Source organism: Perognathus longimembris, chromosome 28 (genome assembly GCF_023159225.1).
Source record: "Perognathus longimembris pacificus isolate PPM17 chromosome 28, ASM2315922v1, whole genome shotgun sequence".
Classification (NCBI taxonomy): Eukaryota; Metazoa; Chordata; class Mammalia; order Rodentia; family Heteromyidae; genus Perognathus; species Perognathus longimembris.
Genome location: NC_063188.1, coordinates 37,687,743 through 37,708,506, shown reverse-complemented (window position 1 = coordinate 37,708,506; position 20,764 = coordinate 37,687,743). Strand labels below are relative to the sequence as shown.

The following is a 20,764-nucleotide window of genomic DNA, read 5'->3' as shown; positions in this document are numbered from 1 at the left end:
ATTGGCCATGTAAGTTTTCTGGAATTCCAGTGGAAAAATGATATTATTTTCCTCATATTTTAGAACCACGTGGTCAGTTAGAAAACAAAAACTTTTCTAGCAAACAAAAATTTTTACAGATTATCCGGTGAGGAAATGGAGAAACCACATTTTGAGAAACCAGTTCAGCTCCAATGGGGAGCTGAAGTGGGATGCTATGACCAGAGAAGGTCCAGGAAATGGGAGACAAGACACGAAAAGAATACAGACACGAAGCATGGCGTAATGGAGGCGGAGCAGGCTCACAGCAATACACCTTCACCTCTGAGCATTTGAATTGCCAGGCAGCAGTTACAGAGTCCAGGGTGGGGGGCAGGGTTACTGGGAGCTTGAATCTCCACATCCCTGCCCGGCCTCAAGGAATTCAGCATGCCCATTACCTGGGGGATGGGTGGGCTTCCACCTCCAAAAGTTTTTGGAACCTTGATGGAACCAAGATGGCGCTTGCTAAAACCAATTCTATTGTCCACCACGTGGTCAATGCTAGAGAAAACAGGATTTAGCCAACAACAAGCAGAACTTAACCGAATCTCCAAGCTTAACAAACATCAATAACAAGAACAGAAAACCTTTCTTTGTGTCTTTCAAAGCAGACGTTAAACAAATATTGGCACCTTCGGAAGCTAGTATCAGCCCATTCTATCACAGGCAGGCAGGCAGAGTTTAGAGAGGCAGAAAGAGAGAGAGAGAGAGAGAGAGAGAGAGAGAGAGAGAGAGAGAGAGAGAGAGAGAGAGAGAGAGAGAGAATTACATCTGCCCCAGCACTCATAGAAGTTATGTAAGGCCTGTAAAATATTCCAAATTTGTAAGATTGGGCTCAGAGTTGAGCAGCTTTTAGGTTGTGCCCCACCCATGGTAAATGATTAGCCGAGCTGAGGAGTTAAATACTAAGCGTACTCAGTATTACTCTGGTCAGCTGAAATATAGGACACAATCAGCAATGAGGTTGTCACCCCAGTTGCTGTGTCCTGGACCGAGCGCAGAGTGTAGCCCTGAAGCCATGGCCCTATGGCCCTATGCTACAGTCATTTGGAGTGGGGCTCGGACTTGGCGCCAAGATTTTTAGTGCGGCGCTGAAGGCATGGCCCTGTGGCCCTACGGTAAATTGGAAAATTGGATCCAAGCCCCAGTTAGATGATCACTTACCCTGGGTGTGAGGGAAAATTTGTAGATTGTCGTGGTGGATGGAAGTAGTGTGCTCAGTCAGGAGAAGTTACCTCGGTGGTCCTCTGGGTGGGCTTAGGACAGCAGAATAGCTCCCGGAGGCAGCTTGGACCCCCCAGAAATGGGGGAGCAAATCCACCAGGGAGCCTATCCCGGGTTTCGGCACCAATGAAAGCATAGGTCCTGGCCATCCCAGAGGACCATGCGGAGATAATCACAAACAGGAGAAGAAGGTTCATAAGGAGGTTTATTAGTGGGGCCATAGTTCCCACGGGAGAGGGAACTACATGGCATCTGTACCTTATCCAGGTGGCAGCTTCCCTCTCTGGGGGTAAAGGGGAAGTAGTTAGGTAGTGAGTAGGAGTGGCTCATTAGGTATGAGTGGATCTGGGGGCTAGTGGGAGGAGCTGAGGACCTGAGGCTAGGGAAATGCTAACACTCACTAGCAAAAACACAACTTAATGAACAAATCAAGGAACAGATATTCCTCAAAATTAGACATAAAATTGCCTCCTTATATATGGAAAAAATCCTTAGAATCAGTTATCATCTTGCAAATAAAAACTACAATGAGATATGATATTGCCTATTGCTACTAAGAATGGTTATTACTAAAAAAGATAAAACATAACAAATACTGTACTTTGTTTCCCACTATTGATGGGGATGTAAATTAGTACAACTACTATGGAAAACAGTATAGAGGCAACTCAAAAAATGAAAAACGGAACCACTATAAGAACCAGCATTTTCACTCCTGGCTAACAAATCCACTTAGATAAGTATTAAAATATTAGCAGGATATATTTGTGATATAATAAGTGGTGTAGTCTGGCTCTATAAGGTTTAGGAATCATAAAGAGGATGAAAATATTTGGGAGAAATGAAAAACCAAGTCTGAATGAGGATGAGGAAAAGTGAGATATTTCAACCATACTAGTGAGGGGAATAAAGGATAATAGAGGTTAGGAAGATAGGGAAAATGGCAGTAACTGAGCGGGAGCACTTTGATTAAAGTGCAATATACATATGTATAAATATTACAGTGAAACCCTTTTGAACAATTATCATATGCTTAAAGAATGAATATCAGGAATGTAAAAAAATCTTATCTGGTGATGGATACTAGTAGAAGGGAGAAGGTGAACAAAGACATTTTTTTTTTTTTTTTGCCAGTCCTGGGCCTTGGACTCAGGGCCTGAGCACTGTCCCTGCTTCTTCCCGCTCAAGGCTAGCACTCTGCCACTTGAGCCACAGCGCCATTTCTGGCCGTTTTCTGTATATGTGGTGCTGGGGAATCGAACCTAGGGCCTCGTGTATCCGAGGCAGGCACTCTTGCCACTAGGCTATATCCCCAGCCCAACAAAGACATTTCTTTATGTATTATGTATTTGCAAAATTTGAGGCTTATTTGTGTGAAAATGGAACAATGAAGCTTGTTGAGATTGGGTTTGGAAGGGGAAGAGGGAATTAAGAAGAGAGAAGAAGGTGGGTCTGATTAAGGTACATTGTATGTATATGGACATGCCAAGATGAAATCCTCTTGTATGACTAACTGATGCTAGTAAAAAAAAAGTGAGTGGGGGAAAGATGTAGGCATGGCACTAACTAGGAGGGAGAACATGATACCAAAATCAAACTAGTAAATTTTGTGATTAACTCTGATTTGAAAAATCTGAAAGCAAGGAGCTATGGAATTATGGCTTCAGTGATCTACCTAATAGAAGGGCTTCACATGCTTAAGAGCCCCTCAAAAAGAATAGGCTCAAATTATCCTGTACATTTTGATCTTCTAAAAATGTATCTGCCTGCAGGGTTTATATTTATATTATGACTTCAACAGCAGAAACAGGTGTCTGAGACTTTTAACTCCCCATCTTGAATCTTTTTTTCCAAATGTACATATCTTTATCATACTTCTAATGATAAAAATTGTGGTTATGGAAAAATTGAAACAAAAAGAGAAAATTATCTGGACAAAAGTAAAAAAAAATGTATAGTGTCTTCCCTAACTTAACCCAGCTTCTCCAATTTGTTTTCAAGGATTGAATAGTTAGGTGGTGATTAATGGCTGAGTGGAGCATGAGGAAGGAGAAACTACATCTTTTCTGTTCTAGTAGCCTAGAAAAGAGTGAGTAATGTGCTCTCAACATAACCACTAAAAAAGTAGCAACCGTTAATGCAAGCATGGAAAGATGCAGCTCCCTGGTAATTGGAGAAAGGCAAATTCTAACATTAAGGAGAGGGGGGTACTTTTGACCTCTGGAATTAGCAAAGACAAAAATGAGTGACAGGGCCTGGTGTGGTGTGGGGGGGGAGGTAGGAGGTTGGTAGATCTGTCCACTTCCACAGAACTGCTGGTGGGAGGACAAAGTGGAGACCAGAGTTGGAGGATGACGTAATCTTCACGTGACCAAAAGCTGAGGAGAGCTCAAGTCCTTATATTCTCAGGCTTCTTTCTCCTCTGAGTACCAGCCCTTTGCCGTCCTCCAGACTTGTGTGCTGTGGCCAAGGAGAGGAAGAGGTAAATTCCTTACAGGCCAGCAGGCTTGTGAGAAGGAACTGCTTGGACCCCTGGGTGGTAGTGGCTGAATGTAGCAACAAAAGATCCAGGCTCTCTTTCCCCAATTGTCTGCAAGTTGGTAAGAGATAATTGTATATTTTGAAGGAGAAGTAAGGGGGCCAAATGGAAGTTTTTAGAGCCATGCAGATATGTAATGATAAGAATCAGATTCTCTTATCTTGGAGAACTGTCTCTTTATCCTACTCCCTTTTTCCCCAATTTGTTGGAAAAAAATGGTAGGCCTAGAGTTTGGCTTGGTGGATGAAGAAAAGACTAAAATCCTGGGATGAGGATCAGAGAAATTAAAGATAATTTGAAAATAACTTTACTCAATGCAGGCCTTCTGCAGTTGTGGGTCAAGGCAGTGCAGAGGTGGGGGGATTGGAGGTAGTGGGTCTTACCAGGACCAGGCTTGAGTGGTAGATGCCAGTGGACACAGGAAAATTAGAGGAAGGAATAGGAACCAAAAGGGAGCCTGGCCGTGGGTAATTTGAAACTGCCAAAGTGGTGAGAAAACCAGATTCCAGATGTGTGTCTTGTCTCCCAGGCAAGTTTATCAAGGGAGAATCCCATCTTCCCCACCCCCTGCCTTTTGTTTGCAGGTCCAAGGGGCTGTGTTTGCAGACACCTGGAGGCAAAGAAAAAGAGCAGAAAACAATCTCCCCTCTGTACAGGTCAGTGTAGGGAGGCTCTTGAACCAAAATTTCTGAGAACCATAGTTGAGAAAGGCAAAAGCTGGGTAAATGTACTGTACGGCCTCACAGTTCACCTCTGTATCTGTTCCCCTTCTCCCAGCTGATGGACAAGCCTTGTCTGCTAGGGAAATGGTATGTTGGGGGTGGGGAGGCTATGGGGAGAGTGGGAAGCGAGCCCAGGCACATTTCCAACTCGGTGAGCTGGACATGTGGTGTGGGTGTGAGAGATTGGGTGAGTATTTTGTCACAAAGAGAGACAGAGCTCCTTGATTGCAAACCACCAAAGCAATCGATCTCTACATTTTCTCCCTAAATGAAGCAGGAGACGACATCATGCAAAAACCCTGCAAAGAAAATGAAGGAAAGCCCAAATGCGTCGTGCCAAAAAGGGAAGATGATCGTCCTTATGCAGAATTTGAACGCCAGCAAATGGAAGGGAATTTTAGGCAGAGGCTGCTTCAGTCTCTCGAAGAATTTAAAGAGGACATAGACTATAGGCATCTTAAGGATGAGGAAATGGCAGGAGAGGGAGATGAGATGGAAAGGTGCTTAGAGGAGATAAGAGGTCTGAGAAAAAAATTTCGGGCTCTGCATTCTAACCACAGGCATTCTCGGGACCGTCCTTTTCCCATTTAACGCATCTCTCACTAAATCATTTATTTTCTGTTATTAATATTGCTTCTGCTTTCTTTGCACCTTCACTTTCTTGCTAAATATTTGCTATCATTATACTCCAATTCTTGAATGGTTACATCTGCACACAACTTTTATTGCTAACATCTCATCTTTTAATTCACTCTCATTCATTTATATGAAAATATGCCCATCTCATCATGTATTGTAAAGTAAAAAGAACAAGTTACCAATGTATATACCTTATATGTACATTTATATATAGCATCATGTAACATGACATGTCTGAATTATTGTACACCAAAGGTGAACAAGGAAACTCTGTGTGACCTAAGTTTTCTTTCTGTATTGCCTATCTGGATATTCTCATTTCCAAAAATGAATATTTGTGTGTACATGCAAAAGAAATTAGGCACAGTGAAAAAGCTTGTCAATCACTTTTGGAAGGCAGTAACACATTTAATAACAGAAGTATTAAAATGTAAACTGTAAATTACCTCTGGATCTCTTAGCCAGAGAAATAAACTGGTAACTATTATAAGAATTATAAGTTTAAGACTCGATCTTTTCATGGGGAAAATATTGCCTCACAGGGCTGCTATGGGAAAAAACTGTCAGGCAGTGCCTCTGAACTGTACTTCATGTGCCCTTGCTTTCCTCTGTGCATTACAGTAGCCCAACCTCCTGTAAAACCATCAATTATTTGAGGGAGGACATGATGTGATTCCAACTGCTCAAGAACACATCCCATAGGCAGAAGTGGGAGCTTCCATTTCAATCCTCTGCTTTTGAGTTCTACTCTTCCTTGGGTCCTTTGCTCTGGGATGTCCACACCTCCAATTGCTATTAGTGTTTTGGGTCGTTGAGTGTCAAGAATCTCATTGAATTTCCTGGAGTTCCCAGTGGGTTCAACTCACACTAGTCTTTCAAACTTCTCTCTGCTGTATAGGTGACACTTAAACAGATAGGACTGCTCTGTGGTTGCTGGGAGCACAAGGTTTTCACGGTCCTTAGCAAAACGGCATCTGTTTTCAGTCACAGGACCCTTCACCTCCATAAGTGTCCTTTGTGATGAGTCCATTTGGAAATGGACCAGGGTACCAGTGTGATGAAAGATATCATACTATACTCAGTGTTGCTGCTCTAAACAAATTCAAGGACTAAAGGTTTCATCTTCATCTTGTGAGAAAAATATCCCTGAACACTGATGGAGGGTCTGCCTTATTGTTTCAACAGATTCTCATGGGACATTTATACTGCAGAAAGTGATGCAGAGAATAGATCTAAGAGAACAGCTTCCTGCTTCTCATCCTATCTCTTCTTGAAACATATAAAACTGCTTTGTAGAACTAAGATATATATGGACATATATCTTTTGTAAGACATATATACTAAGATAGTAAAACTAATATATTAGACTACAAAGCACACATATGTATATATACATTTAAGAATACTATCCCCTCACTGAACTTTTTGCATTCTGCATTATAAGACAAATACAATATTATTTTTCACTATAGTCCCATTTATTATTTCTATGATTCACATGTAGTAGATATTTGATAAATGCTTATTTAGTTAGAATTCTAGTACCCAGTTTTATATAAAATTGGGGAAAATAACTACTTATACCTTACACTTTCTTTTTTTTTTTTTTACCAGTCCTGGGGCTTGGACTCAGGGCCTGGGCACTGTCCCTGGCTTCTTTTTGCTCAAGGCTAGCACTCTACCACTTGAGCCACAGCTCCACTTCCAGCTCTTTCTGTTTATGTGGTGCTAAGGAATCAAACCCGGGGCTTTATGTATGCCAGGCAAGCACTGTACCACTAGGCCACATTCCCAGCCCTATACTTTACACTTTCAAAAGTAGATCAACAGGAATTTCCCATATTTGCTCTAGGAAATTATTGCATCATTTTGTAACTGATATCTCCTTATTACATTGCTGGGTGCTATTATAATCACCTAGAGTGCTTCTTATTAAAATGCAAAATGCTAATACATTTCACTCACTTAAATCATACTCTTACAAAGAGTCTGACTCTCTGTGCATTTAGCCTGGGGATCTTCTATGGTGATTATGCTATGAAATGATATTCCCTCTCCAGCCTCATAAACTCTCACCATAGCCTGTCAACTAAGCTGTAGAAAAGGAATCTTTTTCTTATCACAGATGCTCCAGGTTCATAATTCAGAATTAGAGGCTCCTAAAAATGAAAATGCTATTTATTATAACCTGAAAATTCTGAAAAGAACATAAAATATCCACCACATAGACATGTGAAAACAAACATTATTTACTCTAAATAGGAGGCAAATAGACAAACAATAAAAATAGCAAAATATTGTTCTCTACCTATACAAGAGGCAAATGTATGTTTGCTTGCAACATTCAATTTATAGAGGATATAGGCTTCTCATATTCAGTGAGAGAAGAGTTTGCTAAATACGTTTGTATACTTCAATGCACATAACATGCAAACGTTATATATTTTATATATTCCATTACCCAAAAATCTTTTTGATAGAAATTTGTTCTAAGAAAATAATCAGAAAATTTTTTTAAAGAAAATAATCATGATGATGAGAAAACATGTATCTATAAGTGCATTTGTTTGAAGATTTAACACATTTGAAAAGAATTATTTTTGTTTTAACCTAAAAGTCAAGAAACATAGGCAATCCAAATGAACATACATATCTACTTACCATGTTCACAAAAATGTATCCTACAAGGATTAAATATAAAAATGTGAAAAATAAGCCAGGCGCCCATGGCTCATGCCTATAATCTTAGCTATTCAAGAAGCTGAATTATGAGGATCATGGTTCAAAGCCAGCCTGGGTAGGAAAGTTCATGAGACTTTTGTCTCCAATTAAGCACCAAAAAGGCTAGAAGTGGAGGTGTGGTTCAAGTGTTAGAGTGCTAGCTTTGAGCAAAAAACACCAAACAAACAAAAAACAACTCAGGGTAGAACCTAGGCCCAAGTTCAAGCCCCAGGATTAACACAAAAAATGTGAAAAATAGTTATTAAAATGCAATGGAAATAAGTAAGAAAGATTTTTCTTTGCTGATCCTAGGGCTTGAATTTAGGGCCTGGGTGCTTTCCCTGAGCTTTTTCCTTTTTTGCTCAAAGCTAGCACTCTACCACTTGAGCCATAGTTCCCCTTCTGGCTTTTTTTTTTTTAAGATTAATGGAGATAAGAGTCTTGCACACTTTCTTACCTCTTCTGGCCTTGAACTGCAATTCTCAGATCTCATCCTCCTAAGTAGCTAGGATTACAGGTGTGAACCACCAGCGCCCAACTATATAACATTTTCTTTGAGATACGGAATCATTATGTAGTCCAAGCTGGCCCTAAACTTGTGATCCTCCTGTCTCAGCCTTTATACTGCTGAGATTACAGGAATGTCCCACCAAGTCTGGCCAAAAAATTGTGTAACATTGAAATAGTGAATATAATCTTAAGCAAGCAAGAAATCACAGTAGTTATAAAAGAAAAGATATCAACAATACAAAGACAATATATATCCTGGGAAAATGCTTCTAATATTCCTGTTGATTTTACAAATGGAAAAGATAAAAGGTAAATGAACCATAAAACAATATGTATACTATATAACTCAATCTTTGCTTGGAATTTATATTTATACAAACTCATTAGAAAGTGTAGAAGAATGTTTTTGGCATTGTGTTTGAGCGCCAAATTTTTGAAAACACCCTAAATCACCAATAAGGAAATAAACTGTTATCCATTTGTAACAAAAACAACCCCCCAAAAACCAAACCTACCCCATATTTTGAAAGGAAGAAATTCATACATTGACTTTGGACTGGAATGTGGCACAAGGGATAGATCATTTCCTAGCAATACCCACTACTCTTCCAATAGATAACTAATTTGGAAGTTGTGTGTCTGAACAATATATATTATTTGTCTCACTAGCTTTGCTGTAAATGACATCTCTGATGTGTGAGTTATGATTATACCAGTTGCTTAGGTTGCTTTTCAGGAATTTGAAGACGGGTATTGCTGACTTTCAGTGGGCTTGGGGGTCCAATGGGTGACTAAAATGAGACAGAATATCTTAGCATTCATGATTTCATACTGTATCTCTCTCCTTTGCTATTTTAACAGTTGGGTCAGATTTCTACTCAGTTCTACCTGTAGACATGTTGTTTGAGAAATGTTTTGTCTGAAACTGCAAAGCAAAATTGTTTTGACATAAACTTGCCTAGTCTTTTTTTGCCAGTCTTGGGGCTTGAATTCAGGGCCTGGGAACTGTCCCTGAGCTTCTTCTTTGCTCAAGGCTACTACACTACCACTTGAGCCATCATGCCATTTTTGGCTTTTTCTGTTTATGTGGTACTGAGAAATAGAACCCAGGGCTTCATGCATGCTAGGAAAGCACTCTACCACTAAGCCACATTCCCAGTCCCTTGCCTAATCATTTTAATAAAAATTTAAAAGTCACATTCTCTATGATTTTCACATCTTAGAGAAAAGTATAAAGTATAATAAAAGCAAAAAATATAAAAAGTGTAATAAAAGCACAAAAGAACAATATTCTATAATACAAAGATAGGTGTTATATTTGTATGTCCGTTTGCTTTTTATTCTAATTGAATGTAAATCACATAAAATGAGATAATATTTATATATCTATGTGAAATCCCTTTTATCTGTTTCATATTTATTAGGCTTGCCTAGTCTAATTCTTGTCCCTTTAAACCTGATGACAACAAGATAAAAGTGGGGTAGGGATAAAGTCCTATCCTAGACCAATGGAAAGATTTCTAGTTATTAATTCTACCTAGACCATTGACTCATGTTTCTTCTTTCCCTCCCTATAAAGCCTTTTCATATATCTGAGTCCTCTGAAATGATCAGCTCAAAAATGAAAAGGGTGCTCACGTTTGAGTTACTTACTGTCTCTAGACATAACCCTCACAAAGGCCCCCCAAAGTCAAAATTACCAAATAAAAAAACTAGAAAATGAGTTTGTGATATTAAACTCCAACTGAAAGACAAACAGGCATGAGATCTGAGGCTTGATGTTTGAAGCCAGCAACAAATTCAAGATATTCTTATATCCAAATAAGCAGCAAAAATCCAGAAGCGAAGGTGTGGCTCAAGTGGTAGAGTACCAGCCTTGTATTACAAAGTCAAGTAAGAGTTTGATGGCTTGAGTTCAAGCCTCAGCCTCAATATTGGCAAAAAAAAAGGGGGGGGGAAGCAATCAGAATAGATTTTGAAAAGACACAATCCAACTCTAAGCTATCACATTTCAGACTCAAAGACAAAAATGGACCAAAAGTGAAAGGATGAGAAAAGATATACTATGCCCCAAACAAGAATGCTGAGGTAACTATAATAATGGCAAAATGTACTTTTAGTCAAAACTTTTTATGAAAGACATTCTATACTCATAAAATATAGATCAGTGAAGATGATATTACAATTATAAACATATAAGAGAGACTGAACAGATATGAAGAAAAACGTTGCCAAAATGAAGGGGAAATGAACAGCTATTATAACAATCAGAAATTTCTATACCCTATTCTCAATAAGACAGAAGACCAACAACTAACACTATAAATTTGAATAGCTCAAGCAGACATACATAAACCATACCCCCATGAACACAGAGCAATGCACATTGTTCTCAAGTATATCTGAGAGACTAAAGTAAAACCATATTGAGTTCATAAAACAAACCTCAATAAATTTAAAAATAGTGACATAATAGAAAATATTTCTCCAACCATAATGGAAAGAATGCAGAAACCAATGAAAACCTAAAAACTGAAAACTTCACATATGTGAATATTAATTTCTACACTCTTTGAAAACCAAGTGAAAAATTACAGCTATATTTGTTTTTACAAATGAAGAATGTGGGCTGGGAATGTGGCTTAGTGGTAGATTGCTCACCTTGCATGCATGAAACCATGGGTTCGATTACTCAGCACCACATAAACAGAAAAAGCTGGAAGTGGCACTTTGGCTCAAGTGGCAGAGTGCTAGCCTTGAGGAAAAAGAAGCCAGGGACAGTGCTTTTGCCCTGAGTCCAAGCCCCAGGATTGACCGCCCCCCCAAAAAAAAAGAAAGAAAGGAGGGGGAGGGGGAGGGGGAGGGGGAGGGGGAGGGGAGGGGGAGGGGGAGGGGAGGGGGAGGGGGAGGGGGAGGGGGAGGGGGAGGAGGAGGAGGAGGAGGAGGAGGAGGAGGAGGAGGAGGAGGAGGAGGAGGAGGAGGAGGAATTATTTTAGTATTTGCTACTTAAATTGTATTTTCCCCCATGGCTGGATACTGAACCCAATTGTTTTGGGGGTTTGTTTCTTTGTTTATTTTATTTTTTGTCTGTTTGTGGGGCTTAGACTCTGGGCCTGGGGCTGTCTCTGAGCTCTTAAGCGCCAGGCTAGTGCTCTACCACTTGAGCCAAAGCGCCACTTCTGGTTTTCTGGTGTTAATTGGAGGCAAGTGTCTCAGGGACTTTCCTGCCTGGGCTGGCTTTGAACTGTGATCCTCACTCAAATCTCAGCCTCCTGAGTAGCTAGGACTACAGGTGTGTGCCACTGGCAACTGGCTCAACTCAGTTCTTTAAACAGGTTAAGAAAGTGCTTTGTCACTGGAGCTTCATCTCTTTTTGACCATTTTATCACTTATAAAATATATTTCATTATCCATAATAACGTTTCTTTCCTTAAGATTTGCTTCATTACATTTTCACAACCTCACCAGTTTTCCTTTGGTTAAAGCAGACAAGTATTTATTGTTCAACATTTTGACTTTCAACCATTCTGTCTCTTTAAATTTAAGGCATGCTTCTTCTAAACAGCACTTCATGTATGTATGTGTGTGTGTATGTATTTATTTAATATTTTGACGGTGCTTAATGGACAGGTTCTGTAGTGCTGAGTCACATTTCTATTCCTTTTTTTTATTTTTTATGGGTTTCCTTTTCTTTTATTTTAAACAGTATTTATCCTATATAGATTTGAGATAATATGGTTCTTTGTGGTGAGTTTTTTTTCTTTATTGTCAAAGTGAAGAACAGAGGGATTACAGTTTCATATGTAAGGCAGTGAGTACATTTCTTATCCATCTTGTTACCTCCTCCTTTCCCTCTCCCCCCCACCCATGAGTTTGTTCAGTTGGTTTACACCAAATGGTTTTGTAAGTATTGCTTTTGGAATGGTTTGTCTTTTTATCCTTTGTCTCTCGATTCTGTTATTTTATGTGTATATTTATTGTTAAGGTGATGTACACAGGGTTTACAGTTACATGTGTCAGGTAATGAGTATATTTCTTTTTGAATAGTATCACCCCTTCCCTTACTCTCTCCCAGTCTTTCCTTCCTTCCCCACACCACAAGTTTTATAGTTCATTTTGAACATAGTGTCTAGTGAGTATCACTGCTGCATTTGTTCACTCTCTGTCCCACCCTTTCTGTGCTTTTGTTATTTTTGAGATAGGGTCATGCTTCCGCCAGCACAAACCCAGTCTGTGATCTGTTTATTTCAGGTTTCCTGCTGTAACTAGGATAATAGGTGTGTGCCACTATGCCCAGCTCAAAGTTCAAAAGGGGTCTCATGAGCTTTTCTGCTCAAGTTGTCCACAAAATGCAATCCTCCCAACTGCAGAGTCTGAATAGGTAGGGTTGGAGGTCTGGCATGTAGGAAGATGTATTATTTTTATCCAGTATGATATGGAGTGTTCAGTCCATTTATAGTCACTGTACTTATTGATTAATACTGTGTCTGTGCCTCTCACTACTTGTTTTCTATTTGATCCTTTTGTTCAATGTTATCACTGATTAGATTAGTACTCTAGGCCTTACTAGAAGAAATTTGTGATTCTCTTAAACTTGTGTTCATTATTGTGTGCCCATAAGTATATGAGTGAGTATACCTCCTTGTTATGTGTGTGTTCTAAGGAGAAATTCTATTATTAGTTTCTGAAAGGGGACTGTGATGTGTAAAAAAAAACGGTGAAATGTCTTACAGTTATAATCAACATGTGTAAATTTTTTCTAATGCCTAGATTAACAGAAAATGAGTATTTTCTTGGCTATATTACTTGTCTAAATACTGTAAGCCCTCTCTCAATCTCCAGGTTCTCCTTGGCTTATCTCATCCACTGTAGTTGTCACTGTATTCCTAGAAATGATGACATCTAATTCCATGTCTCTAGCCCAGAACTCTCTCTGGCTCTACAAGCTTTCATCTAATTCTTTAGCAAAACTCTCCTTGTAGATGTTTCAAGAGTATATTGATCTCAACACATCCAAAATATTACAGTTCCACTATCAATCAAAGGAAATCCTATTTCTGTACCCCAGGCATCCAACTTAGGGATGATCAGACTGCAGTGCTAGCTCTGGCCAAAAAGTGGCCCTTTACTTTTAAGTTTCTCCAATAGATAGCCAAAGTGTGTTCAAGGAGGAAAAGAAATCCACTGTGATATTGTAAAATAAGTATGAGGATATTAATTATCAAACAATACTTATTCAATTTTGAAAATATATATGGGTCAAAACAATTGAATGTTTCGCTAGGTGAATACTTGACACATTTCTTTCCCATGAATTATGCATCTATAAAATGTTTTGAATTTCCCATTGCTGAGAAGTATATTTTTTGCCAGTCTTGGGCCTTGAACTCAGGGCCTGAGCACTGTCCCTGGCTTCTTTTTGCTCGAGGCTAGAACTCTTCCACTTGAGCTGCAGTGCCACTTCTGGCCATTTTCTATATATGTGGTGCTGAGGAATCAAACCCAGGGCTTCATGTATACGAGGCAAGCACTCTACCACTAGGCCATATTCCCAGCCCTGAAAAGTATCTTAATTTTGAACTGCATAGCTTTTTTTTCTGTGGCCTAGATCCTGCCTTTTCAATTTCTGTTCACTATTTTTGTTTGTTTATTTTGGAGGTCCTGGGGCTTGAATTTAGAGCCTGAGCCCTGGGCTTGAACATTGGGCTTGAGCTTTTTTACTCGTCTGGCACTTAACTCCACTTTGAATCACAGCTCTATTTCCAGTTTTTTGTAATTAGAGATAAAAGTTTCACAGACACTTCTGCCTTGGCTGGTTTCAAACAATGATTCTCAAATATCAGGTTCCAGAGTACATAGGATTGCAGGTGTGAGCCACTGATGCTTGCCCTCTGTATACTCGTCTTTCTCATAAGGTGGACTTGCTGCGCCATCTCAAGTCTTTAGTATCAGGGATTTTACTTTTGCTTTTCCTTCTGTATCCAGACCCAGTTGCCTGTTTATTTCCATTATGACCAGTTTTATTCAATGTGAGAAAAAACATGGTTCCTTTAAAAGAAATAGTGGGATTAGAATTTACTGCTTCAAAACATATTAGAAAAATAATACAACGTAAAAATTGTGTTTAAGAAAACAGATGGTACCAGATGCTGTGGTAGGTACCTATAATCCTAACTAATCAGGAGGATGATAATGAAAAGAACATGGTTGAAGTCCAGCCCAAGCAAAAAGTTAATGGGGCCCTATCTATTCCAATAAAAAGTGTGACATGATAGTACACAACTGTTATTACAGCCAACCATAAATAGGAAGATGTCAGTTCAGGACAGCCTGGGAGAACTGTAAGAACTTATTTGAAAGATAATAAAAGTATGAAAGGTTGGGGACATGGCTCAATTTGTAGATCAATTACTTACCAAGTATGAGTCCCTGAGTTCAAATCCCAGTAGCACCAAAAAGAAAGCAGATTGTTTTCAGCTGTCATGATCATCATTTTATCCATTTAATATACTCATAATTTACCCTGTTGAGAGTCTAAGAGCACAGATTGTAGAGACTAGTAGCTTTGTCTGTACCCTGTTTTAGCAACCTGTTTGAACAATCTTGGGTAATTTGCTTAACCTCTAATGTGACTCATTTTCCTCCTCAGTGAATTGGGGACACTCACTGTATAGCTTTCACAAATTTCTTCTGAGTAATGGGTTAATTAATATCTGTAAATCATTTAGAACACCATCTGCCACAAGACTTACACTAAAAGTGTATTATAAGTATTGTTATTATTACTGTCCTCCATACTACAAATTAAAATGGTGGTGTGTATATGTACACATGCATATATAGAGAGAATTTGCTAAGGATAATAGTATTGGAACTGTAGAAAATTTTAAAAAATTAAAATCTTAGGAGCTAGAGGAATGGCTCAATTGGTAGAATGCCTTCCTAGCAAGTGTGAGGCTATAAGTTCAATCCCCAGATACCATCAAAATAAGCAAACAAGTAAACAAAAATGAACTGCCATCAGGGTGACACTGATAAAGATGTACTACACTCATAAATTGATACATTGAGATGAAATCCTTTTGTATAAATCTTTAAAGATCATAAAAATAATTTCAATTAATCCACAAAAATGGCATCAAAGAAAAAATCACACATATGCTCAAATATTATCTGCAGAAACTAATAGCAATAAAATATGAAACAACTGGATTATAAAGAAAAAGCAAAAAAACAGATGTAAAGTTGAAAAATATTAAGCTAAGAACAACCTTCTTCATGAGCCATGGACTCCCCATTCATTTGCATGAACAATTCCATATCATTTGCATCTGCATCATATTAATATTTTTGTGCCAGTCCTAAGGCTTCAACTCAGACCTGAGCTTTTTTTTTTTTTGCTCAAGGCTAGCACTCTATCGCTTGAGCCACAGCTCTACTTCTGGTTTTTTGCTGGTTAACTGGAGCTAAGAGTCTCATGGACTTTCCTGCACTGGCTGGCTTCCAACCATTATCCACAGAGCTCAGCCTCCTTGAGTAATTAGACTTATAGGAATGAGACATTGGTGCCATGAAAAAATTAATACTATGCAGAAAAAATGTTCACAAGACTATTGTTTCCCATCTAGAATCCTGGAAAGGAGGACATTTTCATCAGTGTCTTGGCCTTTTCACTCTCTTCATTTTGCTCCTCTACATTCCCTTTCTTTTTCTTTCTTCCTGGAGAATATTTCTCCCACTTATTGTACTTTGTACCCTATCACTCCTAGAAGAAAAAAGCAGGGAAAGAGATGGAAATCTTGGTGAAAACACCACAGAGGACAGAGGCTCTACTATGCACTTTTCAAGAGTTAAAGCTCTGGCTGTCAGCAGTTTCAGATGTTCATTTTTCTTACCAGAGAGGCCACAAGCACCCTGTAGGAGGCTTCTACTAGAAACCTGTCTCTCCTTTCAAGCCTATCATTTTCCCCTGTAGATTTTCTAGGCTGACACCAAGATGTAGGAGTTACAATTTCTACATAGAAAGTAATATATGCACTTTTATGTTGAAGGATTGGGTTATTATAGCAAAATCCTAGAGGCATCCTAAATATTAAATAAGAGTGTGTATTGCCAGGAGTGAAAAAGTAAGCATAGAGTCCTAGTTATTCAGGAAGCAGAAACCCAGAATCACAGTTCAAAGCTAGTCTTGGAGATAGCAAGACCCTAAACCAACAAAGAATCTGGGAGAGGTACTGCACAGGTAAAATCTCAGCTAAGTGAGAGCCAGGTCTGAGGGAATCCCTGAAAAAAACTTAAAGTTGTACCTAAAAAAACAAGTAAAGATAAAAAGGGATGGCTCAAGTGGTAGAGTACATGCCTAGTAAGTGTGAGGCTCAAACCTCACTACATACAAAGGCAAAAAAAAAAAAGAGGATTGAATGGAGTATCATTAATTTTAACATGATAAATATATTTAATGGAATATAGACATTTACATTGCTTTGTAAAGTATATAGATGGTGTATTTTCCCAATGTTGTAAATAAACATGATTGTAGTATGAAATTGCTAAATGTAGAAATCTGAGAAAAAAGTAGTTTAATATGAATAGCCAAAACTGAATGTAAGAGAATTAAAACAATTTACACTTGTACTGATGATCCATTTCAATGACTCATGTAACACAGAGGTTGTGATTATATATATATATATATCCATATGTATGCACACACACAATGCACACACACACGCACACAACACACACACACACACACACACACACACACCAATTTGGCAGGTGAGCATTAGAATCTTAAAGTTCTATCCACTCAGAAGCAGAGCAATGGGACTGGTGTCCTTCTTTTCTTCTTCACTTTAAATCGAATATAGAAATTTTACAACTTTTGGGTGGGGACGGAAAGGAAACACGGAGAAAGCAAGGAAAGGGGTGACATTGTCCAAAAAGAAATTTACATTTTATTTGATTTATTTACATAATTAACCCCTCTATATATCACCTTTATAATAATAAAAAATTGAAAGTTTAATATATGCTCATACATATGTAGATGTGTATTGTTTATGTTACTTACACATACATAATTATATATACATACTAAATAGCTAATGAAGTGTAGGTTACCTTAATATTATGCATTTCATTACTCTGTGTATGTAATTCAGTTAAACTAGAAAATCTGGGAAATACATAGAAGTACAGAGATGCAATGTTCCTATAAAACAATTATGTACTTTCATGCTTAAATAACATACTATAACAATTTATATTCATATGAGTTGTATTAAGAAAGTTGTATAAAGAAAATGTTTGATTCACTGTGAGTACTGACTTAAGAATCTAGCCTCAGTTATATATACAATGCCACTATACTAACATGTCAATGATTACTGCAAACAAGGATCTAAAAGAGACATGTTGATTTGGGTTAATACTAGCTTGTAAACAGTGAATTAATATTTGCTGAACATATAAGTGGATAAAATGTATGCTTGACAGCCATCAAATGAAATTAAGTGTAAATCAACATCATTTTATATCATCATATGCACATAGTTATTGAGCCTTTGTGATCATCTCCTAAGAATATCCTCCTTTGGTCTCACTGTGTGAATGTCCTGTTAAATTGATCATGGAAGCAAAAGGTATTTTTGTATTTTGCTTTTTGACTTTTTTTCTACTTTAACACTGTTATTGATTTCTGTGGTTTTTGTCTTTCATGCATGTAAGTTTATCTGTTTTGGGGAGAGTAAGGAGGAGCACCAAAATTGTGGGAAAAAGGGGGAATAAATGCAGCAGTGATACTCACTAGAAACTATACTGAAAATGAACTATATCATTGCGGGGGGGGGGGGGAATGTCGGGAAGGAAAAACTGGGAGAAATGAGGGAAGAGGAGACACTGTCCTCATTACCTGACTTATGTAACTGTAACCCCTCTGGATATTACCTTTACAATAACAATTTTAAAAAGAAATTAACTATAGATTCTTCAGATTGTTCTTATATGTGTATTTTAATATAGTTAGATAATATAGCTACTCTTATTTCATCATTTTATAACCTACTTTTAAATAATTATGGTCTTTGTTTATTTATTTGCCAGTCCTGAGGCTTGAACTCAGAGCCTGAGCACTGTCTCTGGCTTCTTTTTGCTCAAGGCTAGCACTCTAGCAGAGCCAGAGCGCCACTTCTGGCTTTCTCTGTGTATGTAGTACTGAGGAATCAAACCCAGGGCTTCATGAAGCATGCTAGGCAAACATTGTACCACTAAGCCACATTCCCAGCAGTCTTTATTTTTAACACTTAAACCATTTTCACTGGGCAAAATAGTCAGGGAATTATAAATACCACATATTAAGCAAAATCAGAAATACAACCCCTTTCTTTTCTATTCACTGTATTTTTTCCTGGCAGTATGGCATTGAAAATCGGGTCCTTCCTTCCTTGCCCTTGCTAAGCATCACACCCCCAGCTCTTTTGCTTTAGTTTACTTTCCAGATAAGGACTCATGTTTTTGCCCTGGCAGACCTCTGACTGTCATTCTCCCACTCCATGCACACAGAGCCTCACTGTGTAGTCCAAGCTGGCATCAAGCTCTTGATCCTCTTATCACAGCCTCCCCTTGGTTGCTAGGATTACAAGCATGCACCACCACATCTGGTTCTGGCTTTTTTCTCTATTTGTTTTTTCACTCAAAATGGCGAATATATGCTTGTGGATCACTCCTAAAATCCTAGCTATTCAGGAGACTGATATCTGAGAATAATGGTTTGAAGTCAGTTTGGGCAGATAAATCCAACAGACGTTTGTCTCTAACCACTGAAAAACTAGAGGCAGTTCAAGTGATAGAGCATCAGTTTTAAGAGAAGAAGCTGAGTGAGAGCTAGAGACCTTGAGTTCTAACCCCAGTACTCCTTCCTTCCCACCCCAATCCCCCAGGTCACTGACTAGAGAACAAGTTGTTGGGGCAAGGAAAAAGATTCATTTGGAAAGCTAGCAGCCAATGATGGGATCCTATCATCAACTTAGGAGACTCAGGAGTGCAAAAGGACTATAAAAAGAGGGAAAGAGGAACAGGGGGGATGGATAGGGGGGAAAAGATAAATGGAGATTTCTAGGAACAAATCCAGTGTCCAGGAAAGGGACATTTTCTTAGTCACTTTCCATGATTGCATCCTTGAATGGGAGAGAGTGATTAGGTAAATTTAAATCAACCTTGTGTTCAGTAGTTCTCAACAAAACATTTTTTAAACGAGTACTAGATTTACATGCAGAATTGAACAGAAATCTTACCAAAAGAATAAGGTAGTAAACGTGATAGATATAACATGAAGAAAACAACATTTCAAGCCTTTTTGTCCTTCTTTAGTGGCCTATCATGTATTGGTAGGCCCAAGTGAAAAGTCAATGCTTTCAGAAAAAGTGCTTTCAAGTCATTGAAAAGTAGCCTACATAACTGCTATCACCATAGCCCACACATTAGAGATATTATCTACAGTAAATGTGTGTGTGGAGGGATAATAATATATTGTTTGGCTCTGTAACTTTTAGTTGACAAAGTCAAAGGCAGGTGAAGGTAGAGGGTTTATTTAGATTGTCCTTCCTTAAAATTATGGCATATTCGAATTATAGCAGGGACTAGCAGCTATAGTCTTGCACTAACATGTGACCCAGCAGGCCCAAGCTATAAAATATTGAGCTGGCAGAGGACCTCCAATGCACATACTTTCCAGCACTCACAGTAATGTGATAGAAAAGCAAGAGAAATAAAATGAAAAGGGGTCAGGATCGAAAACTTGTTATGGGTCAAAAGATTTACGTTCATGTTATCATTAAGACTTCTTAACAATTCTATGAGTTATCATGTCTTTTCAGATGAGCAAATGGGCTCATATATTGCTTGGCAATTGATCAATACAATGACCGGGGGTCTGGTGTCAGAACATTAGCTTTCTTCATTAAAAATCATTTCCCGATATAAAATCATAATATGATAATAACAACATGCCCTTTCACTGCCCTCTTACTGGCTCCCAAGATACAGTCTAAGCACGATACACATATGAATTCATCTAGCTAAAACAATTTTATCCTGGCCTTTTTTTAAGACTAGACATTTAAGAAAAAAAATTTAATTGCCTTTAAAAATCAGACTCCTTTCTAGGCTGGTTTTACTTTTACAACTGCTGCCCTTCCCGGCCCACACAGCTAAGAAAAAGATTGCATATGAAATGGAGGCTGAGGGAAGGACGATGGATGGAGGAGTTAGATCCTGGGAGAGAAAGACTTGAGACAATTCTAAAAAGAAGTAAAGTTCAGTAGCTCATATATATATATATATATATATATATATATATATATATATATATATATATATATATACATGT

The 20,764-nt window shown here is 38.3% G+C and overlaps 2 protein-coding genes across 3 annotated transcripts in view; both read left to right on the top strand.

The window, feature by feature from the left end:
• Positions 1–20,764, top strand: part of Bex5 (brain expressed X-linked 5) — an 851,362-nt gene that overhangs the window by 806,262 nt on the left and 24,336 nt on the right. The window lies entirely within an intron of this gene.
• Positions 4,373–5,416, top strand: Tceal7 (transcription elongation factor A like 7). Its single transcript, XM_048336998.1, has 2 exons — positions 4,373–4,440; positions 4,784–5,416. Exon 2 carries the CDS (start codon positions 4,795–4,797, stop codon positions 5,095–5,097), a length of 303 nt encoding a protein of 100 aa, XP_048192955.1. The 5' UTR covers positions 4,373–4,440; positions 4,784–4,794; the 3' UTR covers positions 5,098–5,416.